Source organism: Agelaius phoeniceus, chromosome 4, assembly GCF_051311805.1.
Source record: "Agelaius phoeniceus isolate bAgePho1 chromosome 4, bAgePho1.hap1, whole genome shotgun sequence".
NCBI classification, from domain to species: Eukaryota; Metazoa; Chordata; class Aves; order Passeriformes; family Icteridae; genus Agelaius; species Agelaius phoeniceus.
This window is the reverse complement of record NC_135268.1, coordinates 3747170-3771811: the sequence shown is the minus strand read 5'-3', so window position 1 is coordinate 3771811 and position 24642 is coordinate 3747170. Positions and strand designations below refer to the sequence as shown.

The 24642-nt window shown below is 41.9% G+C and overlaps 1 protein-coding gene and 1 long non-coding RNA gene across 2 annotated transcripts in view; one reads left to right on the top strand and one right to left on the bottom strand.

Annotated features, from left to right (window-relative positions):
* The window catches only part of AFG2A (AAA ATPase AFG2A), a 161546-nt gene that overhangs the window by 136828 nt on the left and 76 nt on the right, over positions 1-24642 (bottom strand). Inside the window, 10 exon segments of the mRNA XM_077176741.1 lie at positions 3958-4112; positions 15550-15805; positions 16918-17041; positions 17712-17768; positions 18431-18560; positions 20630-21244; positions 22052-22110; positions 23235-23392; positions 23972-24096; positions 24500-24640. Of these exon segments, the coding sequence (XP_077032856.1) occupies positions 3958-4112; positions 15550-15805; positions 16918-17041; positions 17712-17768; positions 18431-18560; positions 20630-21244; positions 22052-22110; positions 23235-23392; positions 23972-24096; positions 24500-24640 (1820 nt within the window).
* Positions 13970-22790, top strand: LOC143693908 (uncharacterized). The gene is made up of 2 exons (XR_013181909.1): positions 13970-14104; positions 22531-22790. It is a non-coding gene; the product is annotated as an uncharacterized LOC143693908 (long non-coding RNA).

Here is a 24642-nt window from a genome sequence, read left to right as displayed (position 1 = left end):
GTGTTATGTCCTACCAAAAAAGCAGACAGACCTAAAACCTGCCACACCTCTTCCTACATGGCAGTCAACAAGCCTGAGACTTTTATCCACATCCTCCCAGCCTGCTCTTCCTCTGGTCACCATCCACTCCCATTCACTTCAAATATTAAACATGTCAAGGCACACCTAAATCAAATGATCTTCTGCCTTAAAACACTCTTCCAGAAATTTGTTCAACGTAAATCATCCTTCAGCTCTGGAAAGTGAGTTACTTGTGAAAAGCAAGCAGAGTGTTGCTGAGAGGTGAGGTATTGCCTTTCCCCCAAGCTGAAACCTGGAGTCACCCTTGGTTTGTCCTTATTTTCCCCTGATGCCAGGACAAGGAGTGGAAACCGGAAGTAGACAGTCCTTGAGAAAGTTAATTCAGTCTGCTATTGAAGCGGATAAAAAAAGCATTTGGATGTGGTGCAAACACTTTTATTTAAGACCAAGCAAACTTCAAATCAAATTAAATTTCTCTTAGATTGTCAGATTTCAACGTAAAAGAAAATTACAAAGAGAGCAGAGAGTAAACAGCAAACATAACAAAAGTTTGTGTTAATGAGTCAGATATGAAATAGTGTGGCTATTCATAGTCACATAGTGACTTTAATGTCATTTAAAAAGATGTATTACCTACCCCTACAGCTCTTGATTCTATGTAGAAGCTTTGTAACTGCACAGAACTAAATCTGACACTCTTGGACAACTTTTTCTGAGGGCAGAAGACAACATAAGCTTGTTCTCCTTTTTTCAGTATCAATCCTTACTCATACCTGGCAAAGTATGGACTAGTCATCATGTCTTTCTATCTAGACAAAGATTTTGACAAACATGAATAAGAGTATCTTGGCCATCATGAATTCCCTGTAAGTTTCAGCGACAGAAGGCAAGATCTATTAGCAGTACTTTACATGCACATAAAAAGTCAGGGAGAAAACACTTAAATGTTACTTGTACTCTCTTAAATATTCAGTCATTTACCCTCTGCAAATATTCAGTCTTCTGAATATCAGTCATGCATCATTCAAGTGATTTTTCAGACCCACTACAAGTGACAGAATTGTACAGAAAAGTGAAGTGAGGTCACCTTACATGAAGGTTGTTTTCAGCAATCTGGAGACTTATTCTGACTTTGCCTACAATTTAAATTCTGACAGTACAAGGTGAGGAACTGGTGCAGCAATAGTATTAAAAGCAAAAATAGCTAATAAACCACTACCTTCACAATCTGGTGAATTCTAAACAGAACAAACTTGTCTTCATTTCAAAAGGAGAGAGATAAGTGTAGGGGGGGGAAAAGGGAGGGGAGAGAGGTTGGGGAACAGTCCAGCAGCAATAGTTACACTGCTCTCACCTGCACAGGAACTCAAAGGAAAGGTCTTGCAACACCAGCAATGAGGTGTGATGTTCTGTCACTGTGGAAATGGCTTTAGAGATTAGCCTTGGGGCTGGGCTCACACATACAAAACCAGCTCTGCTATACCAACATTTCATTACTGCTGCAATCTTTAGCTCTCCCCAGGTCAACAGAGCTCAGAGTGCGATGCAGAGCAGCAGCTCCCCAGAGGTTATTAAGCACCAGTAATAAAGAAATAAAGCAGACAGGCAAAGGATGTCTTATCCAGAATCTTTTGCCTGCAAAGACACAAATCTGAGTGTTGAATTACACTAAAGGGAATAAAAAAAAGGCAAGCAAAACCCACAGCACTCTCTGAAAAAAATTTCATAAAGATCCACAGGAGAGGGAAGAACAGCAACTGCAGTGCAACTCTCCAAAGAACTGCAGTATTAACTTCCTGATTTATAATGTGCATCCTCTTTCTCCTAAATTCTTGCTCTACAAAAGGCAGCCTTCTAAAAAGGTTGTAACACACAGCAAAGTTCAAGAATGGCTCTTTAAAATGGAAGGCAAGATGCTACACAGAACTAGGCAGCAAGGATTTTACATTTGCCTTGGTCACAGCCAACACAATTCAGACACAAGAGAAAGGAATTGTGGCTTTATTCAGAAGTTACTTTGAACTCTTGTAATTTGATTGGCACATGGCTACTGCAAAGCAATGAAATATGAAAGAGCCCCACCATCTAAAAAACGAAGCTGAAAATCAAAAAAATCTCATGTATGTCAATGGTTTTACTTGTAAGGAACTACATGGGCCAAAGGCCCATCCACACCAAGGGGGATGCCAAGTGAGTACTCTATCTGCAATAAATACCTAAAAAACTGATTATTATTAATGTAGTTCAAATTCCTGTCTTCTCTTTGGGAAAAAAAAATCTCACATCTTATAATTTATTTAGTGTTTGAAGTTATTTTTAGCAAGGATTTTTTAAATTACACCATTCACAGAATATTTTGAGATGGAATGGACTCTAAAGATCAACTAGTTCCAAACTCCCTCCCTTTGGTAAGTGATATGAGAGGACACAAAATCTGTTGAACCCAAATTACTTTAGAATCTACTTTAAACTCAGCCCAGGCAGCAAGCAGATGGCTTGAAATTTACCCTACATCTTCAGAGAATATGCATTGATTTGTGGAAATGCAGGTCCTGTCAGCACAAAAATAATCTCCACTATGCTGTTAATAAAGGAATGAATCCCAGTAGTACTCCAATAACTCAGTGGATGTTTAACAAATAAAACCAAGTGACAATCAAGGAAAACAATCACTAGGAGGATGGTTTAGTGGACAAGAGGAGCCTGAGGAGTAGGTTGACCAGGACTGAGAGCAGATTTCCTGCAGTACCTCAACTCCTTGCTTCTACCTGCCTGTGCTGTGCTGTTGGGCAGCATTCCACCTGGCTCCAAAGGGACTGGAGTGCCTGAGAGGCACAGCAAAGGAATAACAACCAACCTGAGCCCACGAGCCAGCAGCACAACAAGCAAGGCAAGAATCAGTAACTCTGGCTCTCAGCAGAGCCACTTAGCCTTGAGGATATTGGTGCCATGACACCATTTCCAGGAAAAGCTATTTGGGGCCAGCCCAGGCAATTCCACCCTGCACAGCATGGGCTCTTAGCAAGCCAAGTGTGACATCCGAGCTGGCTGCGTGCAGCATCCGGTTCATGGATTTTATTTCCCATTCCTATAAGTTTGGGAATAAGGGTCTACAGTTGTGCAATCTAATTCCCAAATGACTCATTTTCATGCAATGAAACATAAATGTTTTCTTCCAGGGCTTGGGGAGCTGCTGAGGAACATCAACACAACTGCTCACAGAATTGGGATTTAGTCAGATTAAAGAGAAAATTCTTTTGCTCAATCTTCTTAACACAGATCAGAGCTGCCTTAAACAAGGTCAGTTCCCCAGCCCAATTTATGCTGGGTCTGCTCCTGAACTACTGTAATATGTAATTAAGAGGGCAGTGACCATGGTAAAGATGAACCTGGCACCACCAAATGAACTGTTCATATAATGACAGTCACCTGACAGGTGACTGTTTGGCAGTCATAGTCAGCCTACAGCATTGAATTCTGCCTTCATTTAAAACCATATAATACCACCCAAGACATTCAGGTCACATTTACATAAAAATCAGAGCAACCAAACTGTTCACAGCTTTGTTTCAACACACTTCGGTTACAGATGCTAACAGCTGGTTTCTGCTTTAGTTTGTGTCTGCTTCCCAAAAGGCTCCAGCTTCCATGGCTGTTCCAGACCTTCCTTGAGCATGCATCTGAAGATTTGTACCCCATTAATCCACTCAGCATAAAAAACTAGAGATCAGGAGATACGATCCTGCACTCCCAAACTCTTCCTGGAGCATTAGGAACCATTCTGCAAATGGTTCTTCACAATTATAAATAAATAAACAAACACCCAAACAGAAAGATGATGCATAACATTCACCAGTAACCTGAGGCCTCCACTCCATGAAATTCCTCTCTTTATTCCATGACAATGCTGCCACAGCAGTGCACAAAACAACTTACTTTTGGCACATCAATTGCCACCTCCCTCATGGCGCTGGGCCTGACATCCTTCATCCCCTGCAGGAAGTCATTGAAGGCAATCATCACTGACCCAGCCACGGCGGCGTCCCACAGGCCGGGCCTCTTCCCCAGCGCTCTCCGCAGCGCGCGCAAACCTAGCGGAACAAGGAAACATGGAAAGAGGTAGGCTTCCTCCTGCTTCTCAGGAGCACAGTGTCCCACACACAAACACACTGCAGCACTGGGAAGGAAGTGATGCTCCAAAGTGTCTCAGTGCTGGGCCTGAACTACGTCAAAAAACACGCAAGACATTTCTGAAAAGAGAGCACAAAAAAGGGGATTTAACAACCACAGACAGAATATAAATTGTATCTGTTCCAAAAGACAGAATGAAACAGCCTTGTTCCCCTTTTCCCAGAGGTGAAACTCTCCAAATGTCCATACATTGATGTGAACACATTTCTAAACCACAGAGGAAGCAGGACAATGAACATTGAAGAACATGCTAAATCAGCTCACAAGAAATCCACAACCTCACCCACCTCTCTATTATCAGGACAGTATCTTCAAAACTTTTTAAAAAAACCTGATGAGATTGCTTTAACTTCCACTGGAACCATATTTTCCCATATAATAAGATGTCAGACACCTGCATTTTTCTTGATATGGAACAAACATTCCCTGTGACACTCAATAGCTCTTTGTTCCCTTCAGCAATTACACTTTTCAAAAGCAGGCAGAGCTTTTACCACTCTTTTGTTTGGACAAATCACTCACATACAGCATCTATAAATCTTGATACTAATTCCTAGTTCCCTCCTATAAATCAATCCCTCAGAAGCCACACAAGTCCCACCTACTCACACATCAATACATCAATATTCCTCAGGCAGGGCCGAGAGCTACCACTGGCAGCTCCCAGGCATTCCCAAGACAGCAACTGAAGCTCCGGTTGTGTAAGATGCCCAAAAGCAGGATTGTTTCCTCTCTATAATTATCCCTTTTAAGGCCTAATATAATTTAGAGTTTTATTGCTTCTGCTTCCAAATCTGTCCAGTGACTGAAAATGTTAAACTTTTTTTTTTGGTATATTATTACGTGATGAGTATAATTTTATGTGCAGGTACACACACATCCAGATATGCAGTATCTGTTGCCATGTGTTCCAAAACAAATGCAGCACTTCATACCACACCAGCTCACCTTGCATGACCATAAAAAGACAAACATTTGTTAAGTCTCTTCTATATTTAACCAAACAAAACATCAATTAGTGCTACATGAAAGGACAATAAAAGGGATAAGCCGTTTCTGAAAATAGACGTGGTTTTAACTTTCAGCAGATTGTTGTCTTTTTTTTTCTGCAGAGGCACTGGTAGATGCAGACATGCAAAGTTTCTGACAATGACAGGAATTCTGCATTTCCTACAATATATACAATGTGTGAAGAGATATAATACGTCCCCTGTGAAGCAGTACAGCTGGTGTCTCTCCATAAAGTGCCAATTATGGCAGAGTCGGAGCACCTGCATCCAATACGCACGCTCTTAATACAATAACAGAAAGGAAAAAAGTTTGTATTTCAGGTTTCCCCTTGCACAGAACATCCAAAACTAATAAGATATATAAATAAAAAACATTCCATGAGGCCAAGGAGAAAAATGAAAATCTGGTCACCAGAGGACAAGTATAAAATGTAACTGACTCATTTTAACAACTCAGGCAAATTTCTCACCCACTTCTTCCTTCCTCCAAAGAAGTTCATTTTAAGCAAAGAAAAACCAAAACAAACAACTGAAATGACACAGCATAGATTCACCCCCCCAGATTTAAAATTTATATCCAAACAAATAACAAACTCAATGTACTATTCCAGTGTCATTGCAGCTAAGACTTAGTGGGATGGGAGTGGGCATTGGGGTCCAGTCTTCTAATTTCTTCCAGGACAGTCAATTCACATGGGAATCTCAGTTTAAAAAAATGCAAGTAAATAACATCACACAAAATTAAGGCATAGAGAAAGCAAGTAAATGATGAAGACATCCACTTATTTCTATAACTACTCCACCAAGTACTCATTTGAGGCATTTTAAATGTCATGGTTATTTTTTTTTCCCTGACATGAGTAAGTCTTAAAACCAAGCACGTTTATTTTAAAAATTGAGAGAGAACACCAAATAAAAATGCCCAAGGAGACCACTGCTCTTAAGATTTGTTACAGCCAGTGCTTACGAGGAGTACGAGTGAAATTTCAGTCCTCAGCAGCGGGTTTGAAAGGCAACAGCCTTGATCCAGAACAGGAATAAAGAGGTCACAGCTTTCCAAACAAAGCCGGAATTCATTTCAGCATGCGCACGCACACGCCACTGCACAGGTCAGCATTTAATTGAAACAATGTTTTACATTAAAACAATAATAAAAAACAGATTGAAAAAGAAAGCATGATTCTTCCTGTTTCCTCCTGTTATCATAATCATTCTTTCCTGCACTTCAGATTGACCTCTAACAAGAGGGGTGGGGGAGGGAGCCTCAGTAACAGGAGAAGGATACAGCCAGGGGCTTGCCAGAGGCAGGAAAACACATCCTTGTCTCGAGATGCTGAAAGATGGACTTAATGTAAGGAAATGCAGGGTAGGATGCAAACCCTGCTGCCAGAAGCACTGCAGAGGCAAAAGAGATGGAATCTTAGAGCAAAGCCACGCTCACCACTACACAAGTTATAATGCAGGTACAGATAGGAACACCTCGAAAAACATCAGGCACCTGGGTGTCTTCCACATGGGAATGCTCTGGGTTGACCACAATGTCATTGCTGTGAACTGGCTCTGAGCACAGCACTTGTTTCAGCTCTGCTTGCTGTTTTTTTCAGATGTTACTCCATTCTTCAGGGTTAATGAGTTCCAATAACCCCTTTGGCAGTGCCTGGGCGGGCTCAGAAGTGGGAGAGTGGGTTTTCCCTGTTTTATTCCAGACCTTCATGAGGGGAGGAAGGACTCAAGTGCTGAAGGGTCAGTGGCACTTTACACAGGCACAAGATATCTATTTTGAGCAAAGGGACAGTGAACAACACCGATCCTCAGTGAAGTGGCAATGGAAAACCCCGGTTTAAACAAAAAAAATTAAATAAAATAAAAAGGAAAAGGGAAAAAAAAAAGAGCAGCATAATAAGGCATGCATGATTACAAACAATGGAAAATAAACAGTTTGTTCCAGCCCAGCAACTGTGTGCTCTACCTCACCAACTCATCCTGTCTGTCTAGAACAGAGGAAACCAAGTGGACAAAGGGGAAAAACCCAGCAGAACGCCCTGTCCTGGTACAGATGATCCTTCTTTGGTACCAGGCTATGCACAAGGTCAACAGCATTGTCTGCCTGTAAGATTTTCTTGCTCATAGCTTGGCTAAGTTTTGGCACATTAGGTCATAATAACAAATAGCTGAGCCTAAAAATAGATCCCACGACACTGCTATTATTTGTCAGAGTCTGTGTATAATTACACAGCACTGTAAATAATAGGAAGCAGCCACTCAGAATGACCAACATATATACTTTAGGTTTCCAAAACAGAATATATACACAGCACTTGAGGAAATAAACTGAGCCCAACAAAATGGTTAATCATGCATCTTTTGCTGCCCATCAGCTATTCCTTTTGCAAATCCATCCTTTCTGGACTTACTCCACCAGAATCCCAACACCAGAATTTTTAAGTAGCTTCAAAGAAATTGTTATCTTCTTGTAAGATTGTTTACAAGAGTAGATGTTTCTTCTTTCTCTGCTGATCTGGCATTTCCCTCCCAAATTCTTCTGGCCAAACCCAGAAGACACACACCATTTCTCCCTGTCAGATCCAACGTGATCCTCTACCCCGTGGCTGGCAGTGGAATGCTCAAGAGAGGGGCACGGATGGGTAAGACCCCAGCTTTCTTATGGCACTGGAGGGGGCATCTTCCTCTACTTCCAGATCTTTACATACTACACTTCAAAATTTAACAGGTTTATGCATAGAAAAAGCACTTCATATAACTTAAAGTCAGTTTAAATATGTATTTTAAACTTTTTTTTAATTTAACCCATACATAAAACTGCATTAGGGAAAAAAAGTCAGGAAGCAGAAACCTTGACTTTTTGCTCTCAAAACCATATTCTGCAATCTGTCTTTAGCTGCCAGAGCTATATGGGGAAAATCCCTGAAGAACTTCCATGCACTGTTTGCACAGGAAAGATAATGCCCTTAAATCCCTTGTAACCATAACATTGCAAGTTCACTGGGCTAACCTGAGCACTAACCTACTGCAGGGATTATATCCACGATTTATAGTCCTTCCTGAAGAGCCCTGACATTTGCTGGAACATGTCTGTGGAGCTGCTGAGAGGTGTGACAGGGGAGGGCAAGGAAGGAAGGAAGGAGGAACTGCATTTTCAGAACTTCTTTCGTAGAGGAAACGGTTTATTCACAGATCAGGCACACACACACGTCATTTATCCCGGCTCTGTGACAACAGAGGGAAACAAGGAATACCAGACTGCCTGTTCCTAGCCTGCTCCCAGACATAAATGTACCTAAGGGTGGGCACACGTGTGTGAGGAGAAAAATAAGCACTGCCAGGCTACCAGAACAGCAAGGGCAGAGAGACAATAAGCAACAGCTAATGGCTAACTGCCCAGTCTAATTGTAATTAGGAATGTTGGCAAGGGATACAGCTAAAAATTAAAGGCAGGAGACTTATGAAAACTTTGCCTGAAAATGTTTAAGCTGTATCCCCCAATAGTAACCAATCGTTCCACATACAAATGCCTACTAACTGCATTGCCACACATGAATAACATAATTTCTTTCATACCACTCAAGCTGCAGAAGCAAGAACATGGTGACATCTGCCAAGAAGGTTCATTTAAAATATTAGTTACAGCTATTGATCAACCCTTCTGAAAAAATAATCCCTATTTCCTATTGATATAAATATCAGAAGGCAGAATGGGATGTGCTTTAAACAGATTATTAAGCACTCAACCCACAACTGTGTGCATGAAGTCAGCAATCCCATCATCCAATCAGCTGCAGATTTCAGATAAACACACACTTAAAATTAGTTATGATGAAAACCAAAAGTTCACATGCCCTGACTGCAGTGAGTGCAATGTTCCTCGTGCAAAACCAAAAATCAAGTACTGTTAGAAAACAAACAAAAAAAATGAGCAAAGATTTTCTTTAAGAAAAAAATAACTCCGAAAACCAACACAGCGTGCACCAGCATTGCTGTAGATGTAGCCAGTTCTGCAGAAAAGCCATCATTTCAAGCTTCTGCTGGAAGAAACAATCCTAAAATCCATGTTACAGAGGCCAAAAAAGCCACACTGCTCTGCCATGTGTGTGTGCAAGCAAGGGCCCATTTGCTCCTAACCTGCTCAGGCAAGTGCATTGGTTTAGAAACACCCTGTACTTCAGGGACCTGACTTAAACCCCACAGAACACAGCACCAACTTCACACTCTTAACACTGAACATGGGCATTAGATTTTCTTGCTCTCCTTACACCATAAATTAGAGTGATGGAGCACAGTGCCAGAAAACTCAAGCTGTCCCAGTACAAAAATTCATTTGTATCTTGACTTTTATATCATGTCTGTGCTTTTCGGTGCATTTCAAAATCCAATATTCTGCCCTTTCTGCAAAAATTTCATAACACTTTTTTTTCATATTGACCATCTGACTAGATATGTTATTAATATTCCCCAAACTCCCACATTTTCTACATGACCTTTTCACAAAAAGGCAAGCAGCCTTTCCCACCTCATTTTTAATGTCACATGGGAACCAGTACTCAGTTAGATAATGCAATAGCAGATTGTTTGCAACAGCATAGCTTCAATATTTGTCCCTGCTACTAATAAATAAATAACAACACAGACATGGTATTTTCAGTCGCTTTCCATAAGGGAATAAAATCATTACAGCATGTCAAACAGATTGGAAAGGGGAAGCACTGCAACTGCAGTCAGTTAATTAGAAAGCAAACCAAAAACCACCACCCTGCAAAACAAACAATCCCATTGCCTTGGTCATCAACTGCCTGTGTCAAAATCTGCATTTTCAACAGCACCTCAAGCCCACATTCCTACATTGAGCAGTACAATCCAAGAAAAATATCTACATTTGCTGCACACCCCCAGCAGAACCCGGGTCCAGACAGTGCTGGGAAAGGTTCAGAATCTTTATGGCTGCAAGAAAGGCAGGATCTTCTTGATGCCCTAACACTGGGCTGTTTGATCAGGGCAGTGGCTGAGCTGAAAGGAAGAGCTCGATGGGAGATAGGAGGCTGGGAAGGCAGGGACTGAAGGCAGCGTTTGTGTGGCTGAAAGAGCAGTCAGGGGCTGCTCCTCGGGGTGCACAGAGCCGCACTGTTAATCACATTAGCCCACACGGCTCATGTTTCCTGCAGGTGGCCAGGCTACCACAACTGCAGGAGCTGGGGGGGGAAAGCCACACAGGTCTAACAAAGAGACATTCCTGGGCTTCAGGGGAATTCTCTTCCCCACCAATGACAGGGAAAACCAGAAAAATCCTAGCAGACAGACCTTCAGTTGATGATTGATTATTAATTCTTACTTTTAATGCAAGTGGACTGCAAAAAATCTTTTTTTGGGGGGTAGAAGAAACAGCAGGAAATTTCTCAGCTCCAACAAAAAGCTAAGTACAGTACGCTCCTAAATAAATAATAAATCACACCTTTACAGATCTAATATCCACATAAAATCATTATGGAATAAACAGCATAAAGCCTCACCACCCTGGATTATTCACCAGAATGCAGGGATAATTAAATGGGCAAATGAACAGCACAGACAAGAACTCCAAACAACAGGACTCAAAGTTATGAGCACGAGACTCACAACTGTTGACCAACAATCGACTCTGTTGACCATTATCACATGCCTAGGAAAGTGGCTTCACAGATTCAGCAGAATAATGCTGATTCATACTGGTCAAAAATCCATCTCAACCTCTTATTTCTCAAAGATTCTTTTGTAACAGAGAGCTCAAGCCAGTAAACCATTCTAATCCTAAAGGCTAAGCAGGGTGATACCTTTTTTAGGCAATTAAAGAACTTATGATGCAAAACAAAGTCACCAGTGCCTCTTTCACAGAAGTCTCAAAGTCTCAGTGGTTGCAGCATCCTTACTGGAAGCAAATCAATGTTCTTGCCAGAGTGACCACTATTTAAACAAAGCCATTTGTTCTTCCTCTCCTCATGATGCTATCTTATCACAGCCCAAGTGTTTTATATCAGCACACTGAAATGATGTGTAATGAACAAGGATGTTCAAGATAAATTCTGAGAGTCACAAAGCAAATACTTCCTTTCTCTGTAAACAATATGACCGAACCCACTCGTTGAAGAAATCAAGCTATATTTATATTCACCCTCTTGAAATGCTACAGGCAGCCATAGAAGGATAAGTTTATAATAAATTGCTATATTTGGAAGCCTTTGTTGCTAAGCATCTTCTAACATTCAGTACAGTTTATACCATTCATGTCCCTGCTACATAATTAACATTTCATATGTTTTGGTTCTTTTAAAAAAGAATTACAGTGCTTATCTTCACCAATAAATTAAAACCATTATAGTTTTTTAGGTAATTAATAAAAGACCACGTGGCAAATTAAATAAAGGAGAAGCATCAAGATCTCAAGGTCATACCAACACTGATATTATATGCCAGGATATGGCAGTCTATCTTCTATATACTCCTCTGCTTGAGATAAAACAATTCAGAAGTTCACACTGTTCACACTAAAAACCAGTCTGCTAAATAATTGAGGATACAGTAGACCTCTCCCAACCTAAAGAATATGACTTTCTCAGCTACACACATAAATCAGCCCTTTCCTTGTCAGGAATTCTGTGTATGAATCCCTTGGATGGTACTCAAGGCCTCAGGAGTCTAGCAAGAGGAGCCCAGTGCAAGCTGATGTCCCCAGGATGTGGCCCAGTGCCCAGCATGGAATCTGCAGGTTTATCACATTTGGCTGTTACCTTCTGTGGAAATCTCAAGTATCTTGCTAGGCAGCAGAGAATCACAGCAAATCCTAATTTCTCCAGTGTAGCCACTACAAATATTGTAACCTTGAACATGCAGATATCCTATAAAAATCAGTTTTGGGGTTTCATTTTGGTGAGAGGCTAGAACTGTATCTTCAGTGTATCTTCTTTATAAAAATAAAACCACTCTTAGCTGATTATTATAAGCATCTCCATATAAAGGTGTCATGAGTTTTGGTCACAATACCCTGTTTGGGAAAGTCCAGATCACACTGCACAGATTCTCCAAATTTCTTGTCCCTTCTTCCTCTTCCTGCTCATCCCAGCATACATTCCGTCACAATTCTGCACACACCATAGTCAGAGGGGCCTAGAAACATCCAACACAAAATGGACATTACAGGCCCCCAAAAGTTCTTCAAAATTCTCATGAAATGCAGAGTTGCTGAACAGAACATGAAACTTGACTGTCTGACCCCAGCAGTACCACTAAGCAAATCTTGCACTGGAGAACAAACAACTTCTGCCAAAAAAACAGTTGGAATATGTTTAATTCTACAATGGTTATTTACTTTCCATTAACAAATGGTCTTCAGAATTATATAGAAGGCAAACATCAAAGCTTTTGTAATGAAGTATCTTAGGAAACCTGACTAGAGATGCAAAAGCCCTACAAATACTACATTTACCATGTCACTAATTACTACTCTCTTGGTTTATATAAGCAGTATATACACAATACATGTGTTAAAAAAACAGAGTTGAAGTAGAAAGATAAGGAAAGATGAGTCCTCTGGAAAATGATCTAAACTTTGTATTAAGAATATAAACATATTTAGCTTGCAAACTTGCAGTATTTCCAGCCCCAAACCAAAGGATATAAACGGGGTATGCAGGACTCGAGAGTCTCCCACAGACCACAAGAGAAGTACAATCAGCAAGCAAGAGTAATCCTGTGCCAAAAACTGAACATGTATTCCTGAGTTCTGAAATCCTTTTTCTAAGCTGGTTTCCACATTTCCCCTGTACTTAGTCATACATCAAGTCTGAATGTAGCACAAATAACCTTAACATTTGTGAAAGAATTCTTAACTCAGATGTTGTCTTAGTACCAAGCATTTTGGACATTTAGAAATGTGCATTAGATGTCCTACCTACATGTTTATACCATGTTTTATGATGTAATATACATATATATGAAATGTTATGTTCAATTCTAAGGTCTACATCACCAAAAATGTTATTGACAAACTGGAGGCAGTTCAGAGAAAAATCAACACAATTTCTCGGAAGGCAGGAAGGACTTATTTATGAGGAAAGATTAAAAGAGCTAAATATTTATAGTTTGGCTCAGTAATGAATGAGGAGGTAGGGGACATGAGAACAGCCTAGAGATATCTGAAGGGTGTAAACACTAAGGAGGGAGAGCAAACGTGTTATACAAGGATGTAAATAGAAATAATGGGATAAAACTAAACAAGGGAAGCTTAGGCTGAATATCAGAGAGCATTCCTGGACAGCAAGCTAGCTTGGCCCACAGCAGAGTTTCTGAAGTGAAGCAATAGGAGCCCATGCATCTTGGAACAACACAAAAAACAAGACAAAACACTGGAAAATTTGCCATATGAAGGAATCATGCTCTGCTGAGGAGAAACAGTATATTATAAAACTATTTGCTACGTTTAGCTCCAGTGAAAGCAGTAATGTTTTACAAGGTGTTGAAAATGTAACATAAAAAACAGATAAAGAGCTTACCTGGAAAAAAAAAGAAAAAAAAAAGAAAAAAATTCTCCAACTAAGAACGTTCCTTAATGATGAGCAACCTAAATTCAGTTTATGCAACAGCTCGACTGACTCATGCTTGTGCAACTTCTTGAGGAGGCAAGCTTCACGTGGGCTGCAAGGAGTTAACGGCGCTGGACTGTATTTTGCCCAGCAGAGGTCACCCCACCGTAACAAACGCCAGGGAAGTCCGACAGCACGGATTCAAACTCGAAGAAAGAAGTGCAGCAGGAAGGAGACATCCTCGTCCCCTCATTCCCACCACTGCCTTTGGATGCAAAGCTCCTGGATAACACCATGTCCTGCAAGCAGTCACAGGTAAGATGCCTGAAGGTTTTTGTCTATGCAATGCTCAACCTGCACAACATTCCAGATTTATTTTCTAAGAGGTCCTCAAGAAGCGGGTAAATATCATCTATTTGCAGCTGGATTATGAATCCCTCTGCACATGCATAAGTAAAAGCCTCAGCTGGGTCATGTTTGGAATTGAAACCACAACACTTCTCACTGAGAACTTGAGATTACATTAGTTAAGTGTTTACTAGTTGAGGACTGAGACACAGGCAGACTGACAGGCTTCCAAAAACACAGGGGAAGGAAAACAAAAAGGGACTTTATCTTTTTTATTAACAAGTATATACAAGCAGGGAAAAAATTATGTTTTCTAACTAAAAACAGCGCTTAAAACACAACTGAAGCCAAGAGGAAAGAACTAGAAAACAAATAATCTCATCTATTTTTTTCTTCTTGATCCATAAAAACTCCACAAATTTCTCTTTGAGAACTATCCCTTAAAAATCCTGCAGGCTGGCAAGCAAAGACTTGGCTGTTCCAGGTGCCATCACCCCTAATAAAACATCTGTCATCTTCCCAGTCAGTTCCGATGCACGAATTATCCGTGCTCTGTGCCACTGCCAGAGGAAGCTGTCCCGGTGCCAAAGGAAATAAAAGTAACCAGCACATGCAGCAAACTTATTTGTGAGCTACAAGGGAGCAAATGTGTGTAAGCAGGGCCGGACAGTTGGATTTTGACTCAGCTGTTTTCAAGGGCTGCTCATGGGCAGATTGCAGTTCCAAGGCTCAAACTGTGCAGACGCACTCTGGCAAAGCCCAGGAACTGATAGAGCATACTTGCGATATTTCATCCAATGAAAACAGAAGTGAAGCATTCCCTGGAACATACTGAACCTTGGCATGGATAATTCTCCAAGGGCCACATTCCAGCCCCCAGCTCACAGTGTGCTCTGCAGCTCTCTCAGCTCTGCTGCACAGCCTGAGCCAGGTGCACCCAGCGCCCTCGCCCCTGCCAGGAGCTCCTCATCTGCAGGGAAATGGAATACAGGCACAAAATATGGAAGGGAGACACAGGAAACACCCCTGAGGCCCACTGCCTCCACATCCTGGGAACAAGGACCTGCAGGACAAGCTGTGCAGCAAGAGTGACTTAGGATTTTTGTGTGCAAGGGGTTGTCTAGAGAGTATAAAAACTCTTAGTTAGCTCCCAAAACCATCAGTTTACTGAGAGCAAGCTAAGATCCTAGACATGGCACAGGGGATTCCCCAGGGTTATTGATCTTAACACCACATGTTAAAAGTTATTCATATTCAAAGAATTTTTCCCATCTGCCTGGGAAGAGCTTTGGCAAAAGCTAAACAAATCTTCAGTGTTTCAAAAGCTATTAGCACAGACTGTGGATTGTTTTTGCTTTAATAAGGAGACTAACAGTAAAATAATACCCTAAATAAGATAAACAAAGCCTTACCTGCTTCCTTGCACAAGGCTGCCAGGTCTGCACCCACATAACCATGTGCACTGTCAGCCAGATGTGCCAGCTGCTCTGCTGTGAGCGAATGAGGAACCTTCTTGAGAAGCTTCTGGAGTATGTCCAGACGGTCCTGGGCATTGGGAATTCCAATTTCTATCTCCTTATCGAAACGCCCCGGCCGGCGCAGCGCTGCGTCCAGGGCGTGGGGGCGATTGGTGGCCCCAAGGACCAACAGCTGCCCTTCACTGCCTTCCTGAAGGCATCAAACAACACAAAATATTACTCCTAAAACACAACTGAATGTCAAACAGATAATACAAGAGGCACTCCCACTTTAATCCCCAAGAAGCTGCTTTCCTAAATCAGGAAATGAACAACCAAGGAGAGAAAAAGAAGTGCTTGAGCTAAAATGCAGCATAAGAACAAAACAGGATCAGCAGACCTTGAATAAACACTGTTGGGAAACAAATCAGTTCAGGTATCAAACCCAAGAGAGACAGGAGGTTATAAAGCTTCCTGTAAGTCCAGCAGGAAAAGCAAGGTCAAAAACCCTAACCAATTTCCTCAAGCTCTGCTTCTTCACTTTTACAGTGAGGCTCCATCAGTTAGGAGGTCTCCTGTAATGTCATTCTCTTCTTGTGAATGAAGCACTCTTTCCAGGAAGAATATCCATCAGCCTTTGCCACCAGAAAATATGTTCTGCCTGTGAACAATTCCAGACTGGGCAACTCAAACTGCCATGCAGGAAAATAATGAGAAACTTGCAGATTACATAAACAGAAGAAATTCATTTTCATACTCTGGACAGAGTTCTTTCATCTTTCCTGCTAATAATCATAAAACAATAGATGAGAGATTGCCAGACTTTATGGGCTTAATCCATAATTTACTCAAGTCAATTAAATTTACTGTTTCTTTATTAGGCTTTTGTTTATGTCCTACATACTGCTCTGGCACTCTTGAAATAGCTGCTGTTGCCTTTAATCATGTAGCCTACACATCACCAGAAGTATGCTGATGACTTTTATTTCAGAGCAATTAAAAATACGTAGTTTAGTTCAATGATGGGCTATCACTGAAATTTCAGTTTGATCTCCAAAACTACAAGGGGGGTAGAAGGCAAAGGAAAGGCAGTGAATGGAAGAAACCTACTTTCTTTTAAAGGAACAGTCTTCAGGAGACATTCCTCTCCTACATCCTCTGCTTAGCACCCAAAAAACCATTAGATTATTCTACGAAGTCTCACCTAAGTCTGTTTCATTTCCCCACAAGTGATACATCTCAAATTGGCTCCACTGTAGAAGCAATATTATTTTGTTGAGTGAGTCCCCATGTACATAAATTGTCCCATTAGAGTCAACTTACTGAGTCAATGCCATCCATTAATGTCAGCAGTGAAGCCACAACTCTCTTTTCCACTTCATTCTGAGCCCCTTCTCTCTTCGGACAGAGTGCATCCAGCTCATCTATAAATATAATTGAGGGGCGACTGAGGGGGAAAAAATAAAGGGAAAAAAGGTTAAGGTGCTCAGGAAGATTTAAAACACTACAGCAGAGGAAAGCTGTTGATGGAAAACATGTTCTACCAAGTTCTACAAAAACTAACAAGCATCCCACTCAGAGAGAAAACTAAAATTAATACTATATTAAACAATTAATACCTTCAGTATGCAATAATTTTTTGCTAATGTACAATGAGCACCAGTCACATGAAGTCTAAAGTCTGCCTTAGCCAGGTCTTACGAATTTGGGCAAGATGCCACCTTACTCCAGAGGAAAGCAATATCCAGTACCAACACCAACTCATTTAGAGCTGGCCTCCAAAGATAAAAAACTAGAGGAAAATCTGGATCCTGGTGAAACTCTGGCTCATGCTTCCATCTGTTGAAATAAGCACATGATGCACTAACGACACAGGCTGAGCAATTTGCCACCATCCCTAACATCCCCTAAAAAGGGCAGTGTCCAAAAAGATTTAAGAGGCATCCTAAAATGTGACTGCTTTCCTCCTAGCTAAGCTCAACATAAACAAATTTCTTTTCTTTTAAAAAGCACTGGATGAAAAAAGTCACAACTGAAAGCTTCTTGGAAACATTTTTCTTTTAAGAACACTAAGGCTGGAACCGATACCACGAACAAATTTCTCCAAAGGAACATACCAGAGAGAAGCCTCAGCGAATATCTGACGTAACCTCGACTCAGACTCCCCATAAAACCTGTGAGAATTAAAATATTTTAATAAAAATCTTGCAGTTTTTGTCTTTTCCAGGCAACCTGGAAAATTACTGCTTGTGAGTTACAAAAAGCTGTAGCTCACACTTTCAAAGTCCTGAAGTCCGGGCAAATCTACAATTATCTTTATTTCCTCAAGGACCAGAAATTAAGGTGAAATAGGGCAAAGGCAAAGTTAGAATTATTACAGATAAAGGGAACTGCTTCTTTTCTGTGTTGGAAACAATTTTACCTATATTTTTCTACCTATAACCTACAAAAAATGACTACAAAAAATTTACCTACAAAAAATTACTTATCTGGAGACATAAGTCTGTGGAGTGTCACCTTGATTGAAAATACATTTTAACAAGTTCATCTTCTAATTGCAGAAGTGACCTACAGGCAACTGCAGATGCAGTTTTAATCCCATCTTTTAATTCAGTCCACGCCTTACACAAATTTCCTGGCCAAGTCCAATAAACATCTTTTAATACAAGAAATGTAAGCCCTACTTGAAAGAACCCTTTCCCACTTGTTTCTGACTCTTTTGGGCAGGTAACCCACAGCAAATACTACATCTCTCCAGAATGGATGGAGTGATGCCAGGGTACATTTTGGGCTACTGTATTTACAGAATTAATGCAAATAAAGTGGGTGCACTTACTTGCTTATGATTTCAGGGCCGTTAATGACAGTAACGTGAGCGCCAACCTCGTTAGCGATGGCCTTGGCAATCATGGTCTTCCCAGTTCCTGGAGGGCCATAGAGCAGCACTCCCCGAGGAGGAGGGATCCCTTGGGACAAGCACATGCAGGCAAACAGAGTAAAGAAGTTACTGGTGATAAATGCCAGGCCCAGCCTGCACTTGCACACTTCACTGTCCCTGTTGCTACCAATAATAACCTGACCCCAGCATTAGTTCGTTTAACAGACATGTCATCATGATGAATTAGGCTTTCAGAGAAAAGATTGCTCTTAAATGGGACATACATACACATTTTGTATTTTTAAAGTCCAAAAGATTCTGTTTAAAAAGCACCTATTTAAATCATTATATTTTTCAGCAGTTCATTATAACCTTCCCTGTGTTTTCTCAAGAAAATTACTCAGCTGAGCACCTAACATCCATGAACCCCCTTTAATTTATCCACGATTCTTACAGTGTCACTATATCAAATTTCCCTCATCAGAAAACCACTTCTCTTTAACACTCCAACAAAGTTCTAGAGATACTGTAAGGCTTGATTTAGGAATGTTTGCAAGATGATGAAAAACACACATTAAAAGGATGAATCTGCCTATTTAATGGCACATGCCAAGAGCCAAAGAGACAGAAACATAAGGGACTTTGGAAGAACAAGGTACTGCTGTGTACAATTGAAGCTGGATAGAAAACACAGGTAAACTGCATGAAACACAACTGTGATCCCACGTAAAGAGCACACCAAAGAAAGCTTAAGACCAGCAAAGCCAAATTAAATGGCCACAAAAGCCAAAAACAAAAGTTGAAGAATTAGAAAGCAAAAAGACAAGCATTTGACAAAGGCTGAGCCCAGCACAAAAGTCACTGGTGAAATACAACCAAAGAAACATCAGGTGGGACTGGGAATCAGACAGGGAAGGATGCCTCAAGGGCAGGCCACATGCCCAAATCTTAGAAACTGATACACTGGAAAGGGGAAAAAATTATCTGCCTTCTGACAAAGGATAAAAAATAAAAGCATCCCTACAGACAGGCTCCTTCACACCAGCCGATTAAAGCACGTGCTGCTCCCTCCTGTGGTGTTTCTGGCACTGGCAACACACGGGGCTGTGGAACCACAGGCTCACCTCAGCTCCAGCCTCACTGCCCAGGAGCAGACAGGGACTCCCAACGTTTGGATGGGGGCTAAAGGATTGTAACTGCTGAGAAAACATCCTCATCCATCATGGGATTAGTAAAGAATCTGCTCAAGCTTCAGGGATTAGGTATGAAGAACACTCATGCTGAAGCAAACCCTGTGGTGATGCTGGGGTTGGACCAAGTTGAGCTGGACCACTCATGATGGAGATGCCTCACAGCACCCCACTGTGGATCATGGCCAGGAAACAGCCACCTGTGTGCTATGGAAACTGTCCCCACTGAAATCACCTCCCTTGTGTGTGGGGAAAGAGGTCATAGAGAGAAATAAAGGACCTCCAAGACAAGAGATTAAATAAGTATTTATGGGTAAAAGAGCCCTGTCTCACAGCAATGCACACCTCAACAAGGTACACAGCCATTTGTGATAAATAGACAGCACAGTCACAAAAATCCTCCAAGTTTTTATATATATTACCTATTACCTACAACTTCATATATGGCAACAGTAAATGTATCTGGTATTCCACCCTGCAATTCCATGCTGAACACATGAGCAGTTTGAGTAAACAGCCTCAAAAGACCTCCCTGAAATTTGCAGGAACACACAGGGATAAAAAAAGCAGAAGAATTAATCTGAGTTCTCCTCCATTTAAAAGATATGATCAATTGAGTCTACCAACACAAAATCTTACGACAACACAAACAACTGCCCCTTTCAAGTGTCCAAGTACAGAAATCTTTCCTATTTGCTATAAATTCTGCTCATGCACGCCTGAATTTTGGTGCAGACACGCATTTCTTCCCTGCTCAATTGTTTTTCACACAGGCTAACCAGAACATCTCCACAGTATCCACACAATGTAATTATAAAGCAGTTTGACATCATTTGGACACACGAGTTTACCAGATCAGTTACATAAAATTCGGTGCATAATCCTGGAGTAATTAGTGTTTAAAAATAAATAAAAGTCATGTTAAAGAAGGAAGTTAATGAAGAAAGCCAACTCTCAGGCATCATACCATAGCTCTTGAACAGTTCAGGTTGCTTCAAGGGCAGTTCAACAGTTTCTCTAATAGTTCTGAGCTGGCTGCCTAAGCCTCCTATCATGTCATAGGTGACCCGGGACTGACACTCGCCATCCTCTGCTGCACTGGTCCTTGGCTCAATAAAATTGATTTTAGTTCTTGAAGAAATGAAGTAAAAACAATCTGTATTGCTCACTGCTCCAATTCTGCCAGTGAGTGGGAGTCCCTCAGTGCTGCCTTCCCCAGGCAGCTCCAGATCCTGGGTGAGGCCTGCACCATCTCCCCTGCTGGTTCCGTCTCCGTGCCCGGGGTCTGGAGCGCTGGGTGTGACTGGAGAGCCTGGATCCACGGCTTTGCTCGGGGTGCTCATGGAGGCAACCCCTGGACTGTCACCAATGTCCATCCTGCCCAGCTGCAAGGACAAGTCTAAGGCACTGCTCTCCAAATCAGACCTCTCAAGGTCTGGCTCATGGCAATCGCTGGGAATGGCGCTGCCCTGGGCAATCAGCTCTGCGCCGTCAGTCCCCTTCACTTTCATCACCACGATGTTGCAAAGTTTGCCATAGTAAGTGAAAGCCAAGAGGTTTCCTGGCAGGACTATTTTCCCATCTGTGAGAAGATTAAAGAAGAGAAAAAGACAAAGACGATGCTATTTCAATCTACTTTGGCAGCAACTAACACTCAAGATACTCTTGCATCAGAAGAATTCTTTATCAGGAAGCTTAGAAAGTGCTATAAATTAACAAAACAAAAGGCAATTACGAGGTAATTTCAGGTTCTTTGAATGATCCCTTGGTGCACAAGCAGACTCTACATATGATACTGACAAATGTTTATCCAGTAATCTCCCCACACTTAAACTCATGATGAATTTCACCTTTTTAAATTTCATACAAAGAGAGGATTTTGGAATTAGTATTGTAATAAGTAAAAACTTTGTACTCACTACCTTCAATAACTTACCTTGCTTTTCTGCCTTCCTTATGTACACCTACCACCCAATGAAGAGCAATTTTACTTATTTACTACCAACACAAAAAAAAAAGGGATTCAGAGATTGGAATTTCAAGTTAATGTTGTTATTAATGTGCAGCAGTGCACTCTTTCCCTCACAGTGCAAGTAAACTCTGGAGTGCACCACAGCAGTATCAGCCTGGAGGCTGTCAATGGGTGCTGAACACTCCTAACTTGAGCCAGCAATACCAGTAATGGACAGGGGAAATGGAACCACAACTAATGCAAATTAGATATCTGCAGCATGACATAATCAGCTAGCCCAAGACAGATCCCTGAACAAAGTAACTTTCCCCTATTTTGCCACAAGCCCTTGATTAAGAACATAAAAGGAAAATTCCTGCTCTTGTATCCAGAACTACAAAAATTGAACAGTCAAAAGAGAAGCAGTAAAACTCATACCAAGGTTTCTCAGCAGACAAACAGACATTTCCTCAGCATTAACAGTGGCATCTTTGTCCCTGTGGTAGGAAGGGAAAAAACTGATTTTCCAAGCACTTAAAACCAAAACCACAGTCCACAGCACCTCACAGTCTTCATATCATATGGACTTAACCCTGAAGGTATTAGACACACAGTAACAAAAGAAGTGTACCTATTTAAGCTAGTTTTGCCAAACAAAATGTTGTAACTAACAAAATCCTATGTTATATTTATCATTTCTTAGGATCACCAATAGGCAATGGAAGCATCTTAATCACTGCTACAGGTACTGAATTGAGAAGAATTTAGATCAGGCAGGTCTCTTTCAGCCTTGCAAACACACATACACAACTTTTACTGACTAAAGCAATGCCTCGAGCGCTTGCACACCCCCCACCAAAACACTCCGGTTAATTAGCTGACTCAGAGCTAAGACTCACTTCATGCCCATTTTGCAGACGGAACTCCCAAACTTCTGCGAGCACTCGCACACCTGCAGGCTGAAAAGCTGCAGCACCGAGGGCATTGACAGCAGACGCTGCTGCTGCAACTCCAAGCGTGAACAACGGGGGGAGCCCCAAGCCCGCCAGTGAAAGCCGCTGCTCGATTTTAGCCGTCAAAAAAGCAGCTTGATGGAAAACGGGTGTATTAAGTTAATTTAGAGGACACCTCTTAATTGAGCAGAGCCTTTCCTGATGAGTAAACACGTAGTTAACTATACGTTGTTGGGGTCTGATTCTTTGAAGTGGAGGAAAAGCTAAATTATGCATGTGAGCACTACCCAGAGGTGTTTAATTTGCAGAGAATGAACTACACCTGTAAAGCATCTAGAAACCTAGGAATTACTTGAGCAATGGGACTTCAATGTATTCTTTTAGTAATTTATGTTCTTGCTTCTTACATGAAACTATGGCTCTCTGGACATCACGAGGAATTTCTTCATGGAAAAAAAACTGCAAATGATTGCCTGGGAATGGGGATGTTTATTCACATCACAGTTACACTTTCAAAAGTAAAGTAAAATAATTTTATTTAAGAAATAACTATAATCAGACTCTACAACAATCCAAATGCCCACTCTGTGAAATGATAAGAGAATGACAACATTTTCAAGGGATCTGGTTGAATAAAAACCTCAGTAAGGTTATAACAGGTTCCATACCTCAACTTGACATCGACTTCCTCTGCCTGGATGACTGCACCAGTCACAGGCTGCACAGTGAGGGCATCACCTGGATTTACTTTCAGGTTCTTCTGAGTGGTTTCAGCCAGCCCAATTTTCCCCCCAGGGAAGCCTGGGGTGGGCCAAGCAGTACAGACCTGGGAAGAGTTTTCAAAGCAAACACCTGTTAGCTGAGGTCTTGCCCCTCTCATTTCCAGTCAAGGTAAGCAATGCTTTAATATGAAGGATTAGGTTAAAACCTGGTTCCACTGAGCAAGACACTGAGCTCTTAAGATTTGATCTAAGACAATTTCAAAATTAATGGGGTTATATTTTGCCTACAAATGTGATAAAGAATTCCATAAAGACTCTCTACACATTCTGGAGATAACTCAAAAGCACACACTATGCTGATTAGAAAAAGTTATGCATTAGTGAAAAGAAGATGAGCAAATAACTATACACTTTATTTGCAAGTAAAATAGATGTGTGTGCTTATGCAAGATATAATATACAACTCATTTACTCACACATGACTTATAAATTTATAGGAAAAAAAATCAGCTGCATGGATTTTTTCCAACACGGAGAATAAAGATGCAACTACAGTGCAGAAAACATGGAAGAGCAAATTCACCATCTTTCACAATACATGATCCATGCTTGTTCCAAGGAATACAACAGGAACAGGCTAACAGCATGGGAAAAGCACTTATAGGGTCAAGAAAGGGTCTCACCTCCTGCCGCCCATCCGCGGAAGTGAGTAGGGCCGGCCTCCCTATGCAAAGATCCGCAGACTTCATGCTGCTCAGCGACAGCTGCGCCAGCGCTCTGCGCAGCATCTTCGGGACTCTGTCATCTCCTAAAGTTTTCGGGAGGAAAAAAACCCAGTTCTTTCTGCCCTTCCCCTCAGTAACTCCGGCGTTTCCCGCGCTCCCCGGGCAGCACAGCCTCGCCAGCCCTCAGGGCGCCCGCGCTGAGGGGAGAGCGCGGCCCCCCGTGAGGGAACACGGGCATCCCCAGGCTGCCGCCCTTTCCACCGGACTTTCGCTACCGCCGGCACCCTTCCACGGGGATAAGGGCAGGTTTCATGGGGGCCTGGAGCGGGAGATCCCCTGGTTCCGCGTTCCTGAGCCGCCGGGAGAGTGGCTGGGCAGGGACTCGGATTCAAACCAGGCGCCCTCAGCGCGCCGGGCTGAGGCAGCAGGGCCGGGGCTGCCCGTGCCCGCCTCCCTCACGACGTACCTGCCTCCCTCACACCGTACCTGTCTCCACCGCGTCGGCGACACGCAGCACCAGCGGCCCGCCCGCGGCAGCTCCGAGGTGGGCATCCCGTGGGGAGCCGCCGCCCGCGGCTGGGCGCCCCTTGCTCTTCCTTCTGGAAGAGGAGGCGGACATGCTGCCGGCG